The 15,735-nt window shown below is 48.0% G+C and overlaps 2 protein-coding genes across 2 annotated transcripts in view; one reads left to right on the top strand and one right to left on the bottom strand.

The window, feature by feature from the left end:
* Positions 1 to 392: 392 nt before the first annotated feature.
* SPRN (shadow of prion protein) lies at positions 393 to 797 on the bottom strand. The gene has a single exon (XM_077930883.1). The coding sequence runs from the start codon at positions 795 to 797 to the stop codon at positions 393 to 395; it is 405 nt and encodes a 134-aa protein (XP_077787009.1).
* Positions 798 to 7,117: 6,320 nt separating this feature from the next.
* CHUK (component of inhibitor of nuclear factor kappa B kinase complex) overlaps positions 7,118 to 15,735 on the top strand; it is a 31,045-nt gene continuing 22,427 nt past the window's right edge. The window contains exons 1-4 of the mRNA XM_028728907.2: positions 7,118 to 7,302; positions 9,180 to 9,274; positions 10,375 to 10,489; positions 13,030 to 13,099. Of these exons, the coding sequence (XP_028584740.1) occupies positions 7,183 to 7,302; positions 9,180 to 9,274; positions 10,375 to 10,489; positions 13,030 to 13,099 (400 nt within the window). The 5' untranslated portion in view covers positions 7,118 to 7,182. The remainder of the gene's footprint in view (positions 7,303 to 9,179; positions 9,275 to 10,374; positions 10,490 to 13,029; positions 13,100 to 15,735) is intronic.

Here is a 15,735-nt window from a genome sequence, read left to right as displayed (position 1 = left end):
ATCAGGCACAGGGCAGGAATTTGGCTAAACCCGGGTGACAACAGCAACTGATATGGCTTTAAACGTGGTGCTGGTCTGCTGAGTGACATGGCTCCCACAGGGATCTATCGCTCCCGAGAGACTGGGCACCATAAAAGGGCTGGGAACACGATTTGATACCTTGTGCAAGGAAACTAAGATTCAGATAACCCGAATACAGCACCTTTTGGCAAACAGCACACCCAACCCCCCCATTGTAATTCCAGCATTCCTTAAAGGAAACATCCATGTTCGGGCCCAAATCAGGGAAAGGGACAACCTAGAGCAGTTGCTCCACAGCAAAACTGGAGAACATTGGGGAAAGGTTGGGGAGGACAGAGTAAAGGCCTCTTGCAGGCAGTGCCCCCCCCCCCTTAGAGGGTAAAGAATCTGGCCACGCACAGCAGGCAGGCAGGCAGATATGAAAGGTGCCAGGATTCAGCACCCGAGGTCCACGCCCGATAGTTGTAACTGCCCTCGCCGGTGCTGTTGCCAGACTGTGCCTCTGCATATTCCGGGCCGCCCTCGCCAGCGGACCTCATCCTGCCAGCAGCCATGGCCGAGGCCGCTCCTGCAGCTGCGCCACCTGCCGCCGCCGCAGCCGCCACCCGTAGTCCTGAGCTGTAGCGGGTTGAAGATTTTGACCGCCGCGTGCTGCCACGGGCGCTACCCCTGGCTGCCCCTCGAGCTCCGCCACGCCCTCCTTTGCAACCGATGCCTTCGAAGAAGACGGCAAGCAGCAGAATGAGAGTCCAGCAGATGGCTGTGCTCCATTTCATCCTCGCGGGAAAGTGGGTCAGGCCTGTAGTGGAACGGAAACGGGCGCATCAGCAGCAATGTTTGGGGAAAACACGACACCCGCAACGGCATGTTTGAATGTGAGGATGCTACCCTGCCCGAGTCTCCGGTAAATTAATGCTAGAGCCACATTACAGTGCTACCTCGGGTTACATACGCTTCAGGTTACATACGCTTCAGGTTACAGACTCTGCTAAGTCAGAAATAGTGCTTCAGGTTAAGAACTTTGCTTCAGGATAAGAACAGAAATTGTGCTCCAGCGGCGCGGCAGCAGCAGGAGGCCCCATTAGCTAAAGTGGTGCTTCAGGTTAAGAACAGACCTCCGGAACGAATTAAGTACTTAACCCGAGGTACCACTGTACAGTGGTACCTCAGGTTACATACGCTTCAGGTTACAGACTCCGCTAACCCAGAAATAGTGCTTCAGGTTAAGAACTTTGCTTTAGGATGAGAACAGAAATTGTGCTCCAGCGGCGCGGCGGCAGCAGGAGGCCCCATTAGCTAAAGTGGTGCTTCAGGTTAAGAACAGACCTCCAGAGTGAATTAAGTACTTAACCCGAGATTCCACTGTATTTACTTACTGCATTTCTCTGTCACCCAAGAGCCAACGTCCTCTGTCCAGAGCAGTGTTTCCCAACCGGTGTTCCGCGGCACACTAGTGTGCCGTGAGACGTTGCCTAGTGTGCCGTGGGAGGGAGGCGGGCAGGTCGGGCGGCGAGAGGCGGGGCGGCGGCGGCGAGCACACGCGGGGCGGCAGCGAGCTCCCTCCCACATCCCATCGCCGCGAATGCAGGCTTTCGCTGAAGCCTGGAGAGCGAGAGGGGTCGGTGCGCACCGACCCCTCTTGCTCTCCAGGCTTAAGGAAGCTATCCCCCCAGCCGCGCAAGCTCCCAGAGCGATGCCAAAGCTGCGAGCACCTTCGCCATCGCTCTCCGACCCGTTCGGGGGGCTGGGGACGCGAGAAGCTCCGGCTTCCCCCGCCCCCAGCCCGCGCAAGGTCCCAGAGCGATGCAGAAGGTGCGCGCACCTTCGCCATCGCTCTCCGACCTGCTCTGCGGGCTGGGGACGGGAGAAGCTCCGGCTTCCCCCGCCCCCAGCCCGCGCAAGGTCCCAGAGCGATGGCGAAGGTGCGCGCACCTTCGCCATCGCTCTCCAACCTGCTCTGGGGGCTGGGGACGGGAGAAGCTCCGGCTTCCCCCGCCCCCAGCCCGCGCAAGGTCCCAGAGCGATGGCGAAGGTGCGCGCACCTTCGCCATCGCTCTCCGACCCGCTCTGGGGGCTGGGGACGGGAGAAGCTCCGGCTTCCCCCGCCCCCAGCCCGTGCAAGGTCCCAGAGCGATGGCGAAGGTGCGCACACCTTCGCCATCGCTCTCTGACCTGCTCTGGCGGCCGGGGGCGGGGGAAGCTCGGGCTTCCCCCACCTCCAGCCCCGCAAGCTCTGGGAGTGATGGCGAAGGTGCGCTCACCTTTGCCATCGCTCTCGGACCCTTTCTGGGGGCTGGGGGCGGGGGAAGCTCGGGCTTCCCCCACCCCCAGTCCCGCAAGCTCCGGGAGCCACTCTGGCTCCCATTCTGGGGGCTGGGGTCGGGGGAAGCTCGGGCTTCTCCCGCCCCAGCCCCGCGTCTGGGGGGGGGAATAATTTTTTTCCCTTTATTTCCCCCCCCAAAATCTAGGTGCGTCCTATGGGCCGGTGCGTCCTATAGGGCGAAAAATACGGTAGTCAATATAGGCACAGAGTTAATTTTTTAAACATTTTCTAATGGTGGTGTGCCTCGAGATTTTTTTCATGAAACAAGTGTGCCTTTGCCCAAAAAAGGTTGGGAAACACTGGTCCAGAGCACAAAATATTAGCTAAAACTGCAAAATTTAAGGGTGCACAAAATTAAACCTGAAATCTGAAACAGGTTAACTAAAACAGCAGTGACATGAAAGCAAAGCCAGACAGGACAGTAGCGCAAAGGGTCTGAAAAACACTTAAGGCATGTTAAAGGCTAAAATGTCTGCCGAGATAAGATGCTTGGCGATGGAGGCAAGGCGATATAGGTGCCAGGCGAAGCTTTGCAGGCGCCGACATCTCTTGCAACCCCTTGCCTCACCTCCTGCAGCAGCAGCACTCAAGAGGGGAAAGGCAGCAGGATGTAAACGTGGGCAACCTGATAAAATACAAAACATGCAGCTATCGCTGTGCTAGTACCACTGGTTACCTAAGAAACACAGTCCCTTCGTGCTTAGCCAAAGCAAGAGCGCCAGTTTGCAGAGCTGGGCTTCTCTGCGCCACGGAACGTGCGCCTAGGGCGCAATTGCCCGGGGCGGTGTTGGCACACCCGGGATCACGCCGGGAAGGCGGCAGGGGCCAAGGCAACGCTCGCGGCCAGGAGAATGAGATGTGGGGTGGGGGGAAAGGGGGAGAGGGAACCCCCGGGGACAGCGGGCGCCCCTTCACGCGCCCCCGGCAAGGGGGAGGCCGCCGTAGCCTCCTCGCCCTGCATGCAAGGATGCCGTTCCTGCCCCCCCCACCGGCCGCCAGGGGTGCCAACTTGTAGAAAAGATTGGAGGGGGCAGGTAAGCCCCACCCCACATCATTGATCGCACGACGGGGCGCACCCAAACCGTTTGATGGGCAATGCCCATTTTGAGGAGGGCAGCCCCTTCAAATATTTTAGGGGGGCAGCGAAGGGACCTCGGCCCCAGTACCTGCTGCAGCCCCCCAGCCCCACTTCTCAGCCCCACTCCCGAGGCCCTAGCACCGCCCTCCTTCCCCCCACTCCCCGCTTTGCCGCATCCATGGCAGGGCCAAAGCGCGGCAGGCGTCCGCGCAAGGGTCCGGGGGCGCTTCTCCCTCCTCGGCTGGCTCCGCTTACCGCGCGCCCCTGGCAAGCGGATCCTCCGGATCCCTCGCCGCCCCGCGCGCCTTGCCTGCAGGCAGCACCCGCGGGCGGCGGGGAGGCGAGGATCTGCCGGCTGCCGCGATGGGTAGGTGGTCCCTCCGCCGTCCGGTGGCCCCACGGGGGGAGGCGAACCCGATTCGCACGATGCCTGCAGCCCGCGGGGGAGCGGATGGACCGGTGCTAGCTGGCGTGCGCGCTCTCTCTGTCTCTCTCTCTCTCGGCGCGCGCCTCCCGCCGTGCCCACGTTCCCAGTGCACGCGTCGCCGCCCCCGCATCTTGTGGCTGGGGGAGGGGGGGCCACCAACACTGCAGCAACGCCACCGCTTAAAGCAGAAACGCGTCTCCAGTGAGAACGATGGCAGTGATCAGTTGCAATCGCAGAACTGCAGAGTGGGAAGGGGTCTCCAGAGTCATCTAGTCGAGCCTCCTGCAATGCGGGTATCTTTTGTCCAAAGTGGGGCTGGAACCCACGACCCTCAGATGAAGAGTCTCATGCTCTACGGACTAGGACACCAAATCTCGTAGCATAATTAAAATGCAAGTTGAATTTCTGAAGATGCATTCATTCATTCAACAGTGCAAAGAAGTGTTGGTGGTGTAACAATGGATTTACTGAATGGTTTAGTTCATGCAAAAATATGCAGGGATGTACGGTCTGCAAAAGGGACGCAGGTGGCGCTGTGGGTTAAACCAGAGCCTAGGACTTGCTGATCGGCGGTTCGAATTCCCTCGACGGGGTGAGCTCCCGTTGCTCAGTCCCTGCTCCTGCCAACCTAGCAGTTTGAAAGCACGTCAAAGTGCAAGTAGATAAATAGGTACCACTCCGGCGGGAAGGTAAACAGCGTTTCCGTGCGCTGCTCTGCTTCTCCACAAGCAGCTTAGTCCTGCTGGCCACATGACCCAGAAGCTGTATGCCGGCTCCCTCGGCCAATAAAGCGAGATGAGCGCCGCAACCCCAGAGTTGGCCACGACTGGACCTAATGGTCAGGGGTCCCTTTACCTTTACCTTATGGTCTGCAAAATGAACCAGGGAAAGAGAAGAAGGGAAGTCATTGATTTAAGGTTGTCTAAATGAATATCTTGAAATGTAAATTAGAAAAATAATAATAAAAACTGTATTTTTAAAAAAATGCAAGTTGAGAGCATGGGCGTAGCCAGAATTTATGTTTGTTTTTAGGCGGGGCAGGTTTCATGTTAGGCAGGCAGAACCTCAATTACCGGTAGTTTAGTATTATTACTGATTTACTTGAATTAGGGTGGGGGGACAACTGCCCCCTGCTATGCCTATGGGTAAGAATGGGCAGGTGGGGAGGTGGTATCCTTACTGCAGTGCGATGCTACCACTGCTCCCATCACCCTCTGAGAACAATTTTTGCGGCGGTAGTGGACCAATGGGAATTTCAGGTCCTGGTTTAATGGTCTTAACTGGGCGAGGCATGGCAAGGGGGGAAACCGAGAATAAAATATAAAATATTGGCAAAAATTTCTAAATCTAAATCAAATAAGTGTTGGAAATGTAAAAAGAAGGTTCTTTTTATCATATGTGGTTGTCTTGTAGAAAGGTTAAATCTTCTTGGGAAATGATATATAATGAATTGAAAAGGATGTTTAACATAATGTTTGTAAAAAAACAACAACCAGAAGCTTTTCTTTTGGGAATTATAGGGACAGAATTATACCTAAACTGTATAGAAACTTATTCAGTGGCAAGAATGTTACACGCACCAAAATGGAAAGAAACAGAAGTCCCAGCAAAGGAAGAATGGATACAAAAACTTATGGAATATGCAGAAATTGCAAAACTTACCGGAAGAATAAGAAATCAAGGCAACAAATGTTTAATGAAAGAATGGAAATGGTTTATTGATTATTTACAGATAAATTGTGAGCAGATAAGATCATAAAAAAATAGAAACAAAAATTAAAAAATTAGAGTGTATACTGTTTCACGGTGGTGGTTGTTTTAACTCACTCAAATCATGGCACCATCATGGAGTCTATATCTGCAGCCGTCGTGCTTAAGACATTTACTTGGGAAGATTGGAAAAAATTTAAAGTATATTTACAGAAATATTGTAAAATGAATGAATGTTAGAAGGATGCTGGAAAGAAGTTATATGGCTTTAGCAGAAATGTTATAAAGAACTAAGTAAGAATAGATTGATAATGGGTTAAGGTGTAAAATTTAAGGCTAAATTGTGTTAAGATAAATTATGGAATTAAATTTGAGAAAGAGGGAAAGGACTTGCTGAAACAACTAATTGAACTAGAATACAAAAAAGGGAGGTGTGAGGAAGTCAAGGAAATAAGTAAAGGGAAGATAAGGACATGGAAATACTGGTTTCTTGTTTCTTTTTTAAATGTTATTGCCTTTTAAATGTTTTTGTTCTTTCTTTTTTAATGTTCTGATGTACTGTTGGTGTTTTCCTTTTTATTGTATTTTTTCTTTTTTCATTTATTTTTGAAACTTTGTAACCTTTTATTGTGTGTTTTCTTCTTTTTTGTATTTGTTAAACTCTAATAAATATTCTTTAAAAAAAAAAAAGACATTTACTTGGGAATAAGACCACTTCCTGAAAACAAACATAAGATATTAGAACGGATATTAGTCTTGTTAGCAGGGGCTGGGAGCTGGATTCCAAAAACAGGAGGTCTGGTCAGCAAACTTTTTCAGCAGGGGGCTGGTCCACTGTCCCTCAGACCTTGTGGGGGGCCAGACTATAATTTTTTGGGGGTGGGTGGGTGAATGAATGAATTCCTATGCCCCACAAATACCCCAGAGATGCATTTTAAATAAAAGCACACATTCCGCTCATGTGAAAACACGCTGATTCCCGGATCATCCGCGGGCCAGACTGAGAAGGCGATTGGGCCGGATCCGGCCCCTGGGCCTTAGTTTGCCTACCCATGCTTTTAAAAAAAATGTTTAGGGGTACTCTTATTTTGACTCAAAAAAATCACCATTTTATAGTTCAAATCAGGAAAATAAATACAGTAAATGGACAAAAGTACAAAGATTCACAAAATGTTTAGGGGTATGTGTACCCCCAGGAAAAAAGCAGTGTGTGTGTGTGTGTGTGTGTGTGTGTGTGTGTGTGTGTGTTATATATATGTGTGTCATACCGTTAAGCCTGCTCGGCTCAGTATTCTACCCAGATGAGATCCCTGCTTGGCAGGGGGTTGGACTAGACGACCCGGAGGGGTCCCATTCCAACTCAACGAAGCTATTGAAAACGCAGAATGAGGGCAGAGGGAGAGAAAGAGAGAGATCATTGGTGGAAAGGGAGAGGAGAAGCCAAGCTCCGCCCCTTGCCCCTCCCCTCCCTCCCCCGGTCTCCAGGGAGCGCCTCCCTCCCTCCCTCCGCCCACGACGCCGGCGGCCTCTGGGCCTGCCCCCAAGTCTCGCGAGAGCTGGCGCTGTCTCGGCTGTGAGGCGAGCGGCGGGAGTCGGGGGCGGCGCAGGCCGCGCGGAGGGAGGATGGAGAGGCCGCCGTCCCTCCGCGGGGGTCCGCCCGGCAGCGCCGCCTGCGAGCCCTGGGAGATGCGGGAGCGGCTCGGCACCGGCGGCTTCGGCAACGTCTCGCTCTACCAGCACCGGGTGGGTTCGCGGGGGCGCGCTGGGGGGGGGGGGGGCGGGAGCCGCCTGAGGAGGAGGGCGGGGGGGGGGGGTGAACGCGAAGCAACTCGGCCCTTTCGTGGCCTTCGGAACTCCCCGCCTCTTGATAGCAAGGCGCGCAGGCGCCTTCCCTGCGCTGCGGCAGTGCCGGGTTTACGGGTGTATAAGCTAAACAAGCTATAGCTTAGGGCCCCACTCTCTTGGGGTGTACATTTCCAGAATGTCACATTAAAAAAACAAATAAAACCTACATACAGCAACGGCGTTTGGTGTTGTGTAGGCTCCTATTTGTTATGTGCAAATGGCTTTAGATACCTGTTAGGTCCGTAAATTGCCATATAGCATATATTCAACAAGAAAAACAGTGATGACAATTTGTTGTTGACAAAGGGCAGCTGGACATATAAAGGGCCCCATTGCCTTCAGTAGCTTAGGGCCTCGTCAAACCTAAATCTGGCCCTGCGCTGTGGTCTTCTATTATTATTATTATTATTATTATTATTATTATTATTGTGGTGGTGGTCTTGTTGTTGTGTCTTCTGTTGTTGTTGTTTGTTTAAATTTATATACCACCCAATACTTGGAGGTCTCAGAGCGGTTCACAGAACTATATATATGTGTGTGTGTGTGTGTCTGTATATATATAAAACTCTTTCTATATATATACATATATTCAAAATAAAAACAGCAACCCAATAACCCGCCCCCAATATGCCTATAGATATATAGTATTCTTATTTGGTTGTTTGTTTATTCAGAAAAGAGAAGGGAAGGGGGGGAACCATAATAGTAAGTAAATAGAACAAAGGGGTGAAGGAGGGGATGGAGAAGTAGATACTAAAAAGAAAGAGAAGAAAAGAAAAAACCCAAAAATGATATAATAAAAAAATAAAATAATAATTTAAAAATTCAAAATGTTGAGGTGGTGAGATCTAAAAGATAAAATGGGATGAAAGGGGGAAAGAAGAAGAATTAAAGTAAAATATCCCCCACCTTCAGATCACCATCTTCCTGCCCAGTTGAGAATACAAGGTGCCTGCTTTCGAAGAAGCCAGCCAACGCCCCCAAGCCAATGCAAGAGGTTTTAAGTTTACCTGTGGCATTTCAGCTAAATGCCCTGCTCTGTCATTTTTCCTAAAACTGATTTGAAGGAAATGGCTTTCCCTCCCCCTCCCCTCTTTTTTTTCTTCGGCAATCGAGCAGCATGCCACATTTCACAAAAGAACGCAAAAAAGTAATAATTAACGTTTGATAATCTATATATAGTTTCTTAAATTTGTATACTGCCCTTCCCCTGAAGATCCCAGGGCAGTTCACAACAGAAAAATACAAAGCGTTAATGCAAAATACAGAAAACCAAAACAAATACCAATAATTCCCCTCCCACAAACACACTTAAAATGTGTAATAAACCTTAAAGAGGTAACTGAGATTAACCTAATTTATTACAAAAGGATACACTTATAAACCAGCCTAACAGATTTATGGGGAAATGGGTGGGGTTTGGGTCTTTTTGTTAATGTTTCTGAATGATACATTAACAATACATATTGTTCAGTTTTATTCTGCTTTCAAACCTGCTTTGACATTCGGGAACATTTCTGTATCTTTTCGTCTTCAGTTTACTGTATTTTGTTTATCACCTTAAAGAAAAGAAGTTGGGTAGGATACCCCTTTGATGCTTTCCCTTAATTTTCCACAAAAAGGGGCTTAAAACGAAAGCAAGGGCAGCTGGTGTATCCCAGAAGGGAATAGCTATAGTCCTAAAAATGCCTGGACAGCTCCTTCTAGATGTGGAACATGCTGCTGTGGTAATACATTTTAACCCTCTCTTGTGGTTTCTCTCCTGTCAATTGTAGGATCTGGGTACGAAGATAGCAATCAAGTCATGTCGCTTGGAACTAAGTGTGAAAAACAAAGATCGGTGGTGCCATGAGATCCAGATCATGAAAAAGTAGGTCCTTCCTTGGAGGTTTTTAAGCAGAGGTTGCATGGCCATCTGTCATCTAGCTGAGATTCCTGCATTGCAGGGGGTTGGACTAGAGGACCCCTGGGGTCCCTTCCAGCTCTACAGTTCTATGATTCAGTGGTTGCATTTCTGTCACCATTAACCCAAAGGTTGGATCTTTGCTGGTGGGTCCCCCTGAAAGCCGTTTCAATGGACCTTATTCGTGCCAAGATATCTGCTAAACTTGGAATCCATTGGTGGAGAGACAAAACCAATCTCTATCTCTCCCATCCAGGATACAACCACATACAGACACAGTCGTGGGGTTGTGAAGACGAAGGGCTGAAGGAAGGGGGTTCTCCTGTTAGCTGTAGACCATCGTAACCAGTCATATTTTGCCTCTGAGGAAGGTGTATCTGAAATGCGTTTGGCATTTGATGGTTCCGATTTTGCACATCTCAGCACCCATTTTGAAGTTTTGCTGCTGCTTCATTGTTATTTTAGTGGCCCCTTCCGAATTCTTCTTTCTGCCTGGTGGGTAGAGGGATGTTGTAATGGCTGCTGCTGTGCTCCAAGAGGCTTGTTTGGAAACAGAAGGCATATCAGCCATACAGTTGCTGTTCTTTGAGAGTCACCAGTCGACCCTGTAGCAGCATCTTCTGTTGGAAGGCTTGCCGCTGCAGCTGCTGTGCTGCTCCTCAGAATACCCATCTTATTTTTCAAACAGTACAGTGGTACCTCGGGTTACATACGCTTCAGGTTACAGACTCCGCTAACCCAGAAATAGTGCTTCAGGTTAAGAACTTTGCTTCAGGATGAGAACAGAAATTGTGCTCTGGCGGCACGGCGGCAGTAGGAGGCCCCATTAGCTAAAGTGGTGCTTCAGGTTAAGAACAGTTTCAGGTTAAGTATGGACCTCCGGAATGAATTAAGTACTTAACCTGAGGTACCACTGTATAGGCTTGATTAAGCTAAGTTTGGTTTGATCTATTCCAGTTTTCAAAACAAAATGTTTGATACTGTGCCGCTTCATGAAATTCAGAAGGATTGTCTGTAGTAGTATGCATTTTCAGAATACTTCCAATTTCTTTCCTTCGTTTATTTAGGCTGAACCATCCCAATATTGTAAAAGCCTGTGAAGTGCCTGACGAGATGAATTTCCTTGTCAATGATGTCCCACTTTTGGCTATGGAATATTGCTGCAAAGGAGATCTCAGGAAGGTACGTCCTGTTTCTTTGACTACTGATGCAGTTTAGATTTTGGGTTCCAGCTATAGCTGGGCGCAGTATGTGGAGAAGGGTGATGTGCTGTTATCAGGGAGCATGGAAGAAGTAAGTGTGCAACTGTCAAACTAGATGGGATAAGGGAAACAAATGGTACCACTTCGCTCAAGTTCAGGCAACCTTTTTATGTTGTATTCCCTGAGGGCTGCATACCAGTGTTGGGTGGGACTGGAACCTGTGATGGATGGGACCAAAGCAAGGCCACGCTTATTTCTCTCAAAAGCAAATGATACTTTTGAGAGCCTCAGGCACCACCTGACATCAGTATGAGTCAAGTTTGGCCCACCAAGGATGGGAAGATAACTCTCTGACCTGCTGACCAGAAAAGGTTCCCCATCTTTGGTTTAGGTAGACCAGAACACCCTCAGAAATTACTTTTCCTTTAGCCTTTTATTTTATTCTAAACTACCCTGAAGGCCTGTTACCAGGCAGAAAGGTGGGATATAAGTATATTAAAGAAATAAGTACAGTGGTATCTCGGGTTACATACGCTTCAAGTTACATAAGCTTCAGGTTACAGACTCTGCTAACCCAGAAATAGTACCCCGGGTTAAGAACTTTGCTTCAGGATGAGAACAGAAATCGTGCTCTGGCGGCGAGGTGGCAGCAGGAAGCCCCATTAGCTAAAGTGGTGCTTCAGGTTAAGAACAGTTTCAGGTTAAGAGCAGACCTCCGGAACGAATTAAGTACTTAACTCAAGGTACCACTGTAGTCTTGGAACGAGGCAGTGCCCCTCCATTTTAAAAGTAACAACTGTATAGGATGGTTTTCTGCTTTAATAATAATAATAATAATAAATTTTATTTATATCCCGCCCTCCCCAGCCGAAGCCAGGCTCAGGGCGGCTAACAACAATCAAATAATCATACAATCAGATAATCCAACATTCTAAAAATATTTCATTATAAAATTAATTAAAATCAAGTTGATGGCAACCATTAAGCAAATTTCTGTGCAGGTTGCCAGAGGAGAGAGTCAGGCTGCGCCCTGACCAAAGGCCTGGTGGAACAACTCTGTCTTGCAGGCCCTGCGGAAAGATGTCAGGTCCTGCAGGGCCCTAGTCTTTTGTGACAGAGCGTTCCATCAGATTGGAGCCGCAGCCGAGAAGGCCCTGGCTCTAGTTGAGGCCAGCCTAACCTCTCTGAGGCCTGGGACCTTCAAGATGTTTTTATTGAAAGACCGTAAGTTCCTCTGTGGGGCATACCAGGAGAGGCGGTCCCGTAGGTACGAGGGTCCTAGGCCGTATAGGGCTTTAAAGGTTAGAACCAGCACCTTAAACCTGATCCTGTACTCCACCGGGAGCCAGTGCAGCTGATATAGTACCGGATGAATGTGGTCTCGTAGCGAAGACCCCATAAGGAGTCTCGCCGCGGCATTCTGCACCCGCTGGAGTTTCTGGGTCAGTCTCAAGGGCAGCCCCACGTAGAGCGAGTTACAGTAATCCAGTCTGGAGGTGACCGTCGCGTGGATCACAGTGGCTAGGTCAGGGTGAGAGAGATAAGGGGCCAACTGCTTAGCTTGGCGGAGATGAAAAAATGCTGCCTTTGTTATAGCTGTAATCTGCGCCTCCATAGAGAGGGAGGTATCGAAGATTACACCCAAACTCTTAACGGACGATGCTGGCACTAATTGCACCCCCGCAAGAGATGGGAGTTGCCCCCTCAATCCCATATCGTCCCGTCCCAGCCAGAGGACCTCTGTCTTCGAAGGATTTAACTTCAACCGGCTCCCACGTAACCATCCAGCCACAGCTTCCAGACATCTGGTCAGTGTTTCTGGGGCCGAGTCAGGATGGCCATCCATCAACAGATAGAGTTGGGTGTCATCGGCATACTGATGGCAACCCAGCCCAAAACTCCGGACAAGCTGGGCGAAGGGGCGCATAAAGATGTTGAAAAGCATCGGGGAGAGTATCGCACCCTGAGGCACTCCACACACCAAGGAGTGGCTCGATGACAATTCCCCCCCAAGCGCCACCCTCTGTCCCCGACCAGAGAGAAACGAGTGCAGCCATTGAAGGACTGTGCTCTGGATCCCCACGTTGGCAAGGCGGTGGTCCAGGAGTTCGTGATCGACCATGTTGAAGGCTGCTGACAGATCTAGAAGAATCAGCAGCCCCGACCCGCCTCGATCCAGCTGCCTGCGGAGATCATCTGTTAGGGCGACCAGAGCCGTCTCGGTCCCATGACCAGCGCGGAAGCCGGACTGGAATGGATCCAGAGCCGATGTTTCATCCAGAAACCTACCAAGCTGTTCATCAACCGCTCTCTCAATCTCTCTTTAAAGATATTTGTGGACAATACGATAGATTGCTGAAGTAGATCCTCACTTTAAGTGTATACAGAGGCGTCTCTCATATAGGTTTTGTGTTCTCCAAGCAATTGCTTGCTCATAAATTCTTTCGTTCTTAGAAGGGTGTACAGTATATTGATGGCTGAACTGTATATCAAATGTCAACCTTTTATCCTTCCTTGTAGCTGTTGAACTTACCGGAAAATTGCTGCGGCCTTAAAGAGAGTCAAATACTTTCTCTTCTTAGCGACATCGGTAAGTCAGCTGTTCCCTTTTGTGCATTTGCGACAAGCCTTTGTGGTTCTCAGACTGCTAATTTTGCCTTGAAACTTAGGATGCACAAACCCCTTTAATTTTAGCATTTGTTTGTTTATTTTATTTCATAAAATTTATATACCACTTGATTGTAAAAAACCTCAAAGTACTCATGACCTCATATGACCTTCCTTAGCTTGCCTAATTGATTCTGATAGCACTGTTTGAATGTAAAATTATTTTGGATTGAATAGATCGAAAAAATATTTATCACCAGTTAGAATGATAGTGCATATTGAACTGGAGGAGGCATACCAAATGATGGAAGTAGAACCTAGCCGTCATTAGGTGTGACAGAGAGAGTTTTCCTTTTAACGTCTGCCCCAACATTCCTTCCATTTTGGCAATTCAGGAAATGCGGGCCATGCGCTTTCAAATGATGTCTAGAAATATGAATTCTAAAATGAAAACAGATTTTTGCCTTAGATTCTGATCTCAGTTTAGGATTCATACATGATACCCCTAACTATATTGTTCTGTTATTGACCACATTCCCATGTAACAACAAACCAGACTTTATTCCTTATTATCTATTATTATCTATTGGTGCATACTGCCCAGTCATTCTGTGTGCTCCTCCCTGAGTAGAATAAAGAACCAAGATGACTAGGCTTCCTGTTTCATCCATCTAGGTCTGATACTCCCTAACATGCCTAACTCACTTGTTGCTGCAGCCTAACTGAGCAGATATCAATCTTACCAGACTATAACTGTCTGGGACAGAGTATAGCTGCTTTACTAGCCTAAGATGGAAAAAAGTACTCCACACCACTGAGGACACTTGACCTCGAGGTTTGCTGTTTACTGCAATGCATTATACATAAGGCTGCCTTTGAAGACAAATTGGGAACTGCAGCTGGTGCGCAATTGGCTAGGTTGTTCACCCGGGTGGAATGGTTTGAGCACATAACACCAATCCTAGCATGGTTGCATTGACTGCCAGTTTCGGAGCCCAATTCAAAGTGCTGGTTTTGACCTATAAAGCCTTTTGCCGGTCAGAACCCCAGTACATCAAGGACTGCCTCTCTCCACATGAAGCCGGACTCTGCACTCATCATCTGAGGTTCTTCTCCATGTGCCTTTTCTGAGAGAGAAACAGAGGGTAGTGATATGAGAACCAGTGTTCTCTGTGGTGGCTCTCTTAACAGAGAGCATGTTGTCCCCAGAGAGTGATGCCTGATGCAATCTCTATTTGTAGGGAGCAGCCAAAAGCGTTCCCATTCACCCAGGCCTTTGGATCTTAATTTTCTGCTCATCTTTTAGTGGGGTGGGGTTCAGCTGGGTCTGTTTTTCTATATTACTTACATATTTTAGGACATTTTATGATTGTTTTTAATGCTAATTTCTGTAAATTGCTTTCACTTTTCAGGGTGGGGACTTTCTAATAAATATAACAAATAATAAGGCTAAATCAAGGAGTATTCCCAGGCTAGCAACCTGATAATTTAGGGAGGTTGCCATTCTGTTCAAAACTGGAGAAATTTGACATTTCCACTAGAATAACAACATTTCCACCTCCAAAAACTTCCATTCACATTATAACTCGCATAAACACTGTATATGTTTTGTTTTATGTTTTATTTACACCATTTGTATACCACTTAATATATAAGCAAATATCTCTAAGCAGTGTATAGAAAACTGAAACAACGACAAAGAACTTAAAGAAGAAAAAATATGACAAAAATGCAGTTCATACAAAAATATTACTGTATAATAAGCACCATATTGAAACAACTCAACATTTAGAGCTAAACCATAAGATGCAGGAGAATAAGAATACAGCAGTACATGAAACACCAATATGAAATAAAACCAGTCGCAAAATGCTGACTGCTTCCAGTATTTCACAATTGGTGATTAAAATTGCACAGAGTATTAACAAATGTGGGGTGCTCAAAATGTGAAGAGTGGCATGCTAAAATCACGCAGCCTGTGATGTTGTTCAGAGTCGCCTGCATTAGGCATTTGGATTTTGTAATACTTCCTTTCAGTGTTAAGCAGCACTCAGTGCAGTTCACAGAATAAGAATAAATATAACACTGTTGGCCCTGACATCTATGTCATGTAGGTCCCTGACCTGCCCTTCCCTGACAGCCCTGCATTGCATATAGATTCATCTGCTCAGAAACCTATGTACAACACACATATTGGGGGGCCAGGGTAATGGAACCCTACTGGGCGTTCTACATGTTGGTGTGGCTAGTATGTATGGAGAGCTCAAATAGCATTGAAATCCATTTCTTACCTTGAGGATTCATGTAATGCCTCTCCCCCAAAAAACAAGCAACAAGAATCTCATTCACATGTAAGACAGTTTCAGCACAGAAATAAAAATAATCTAAATGATCCGCTACTACTAGAAACCTTGTAAGGTGGTGTATTCAAAGCTGGCTGATAGAGTAGAACTGGAAAAATGCACACTCGGCTAGAGTAATTTCATCCTCCCGTACCTCCATCTATGTTCTGCTGTTTATATACTTCATAGATAGTCAAAGAAAGACTGGATGTCAATTTCTCTAAAAGGTATTTTTCTCCTTAACATCCCCCTCCCCTTCCGAAACATATTGGACTTC

The sequence above is a fragment of the Podarcis muralis genome, chromosome 6 (assembly GCF_964188315.1).
Source record: "Podarcis muralis chromosome 6, rPodMur119.hap1.1, whole genome shotgun sequence".
Classification (NCBI taxonomy): domain Eukaryota; kingdom Metazoa; phylum Chordata; class Lepidosauria; order Squamata; family Lacertidae; genus Podarcis; species Podarcis muralis.
The sequence above is the reverse complement of the archived record's forward strand: the minus strand, read 5'-3'. Positions and strand labels throughout refer to the sequence as shown.

Excerpts from the sequence above, each read along its gene's own strand:
- SPRN (XM_077930883.1), bottom strand. The coding sequence starts at position 797 with ATGAAATGGAGCACAGCCATCTGCTGGACTCTCATTCTGCTGCTTGCC.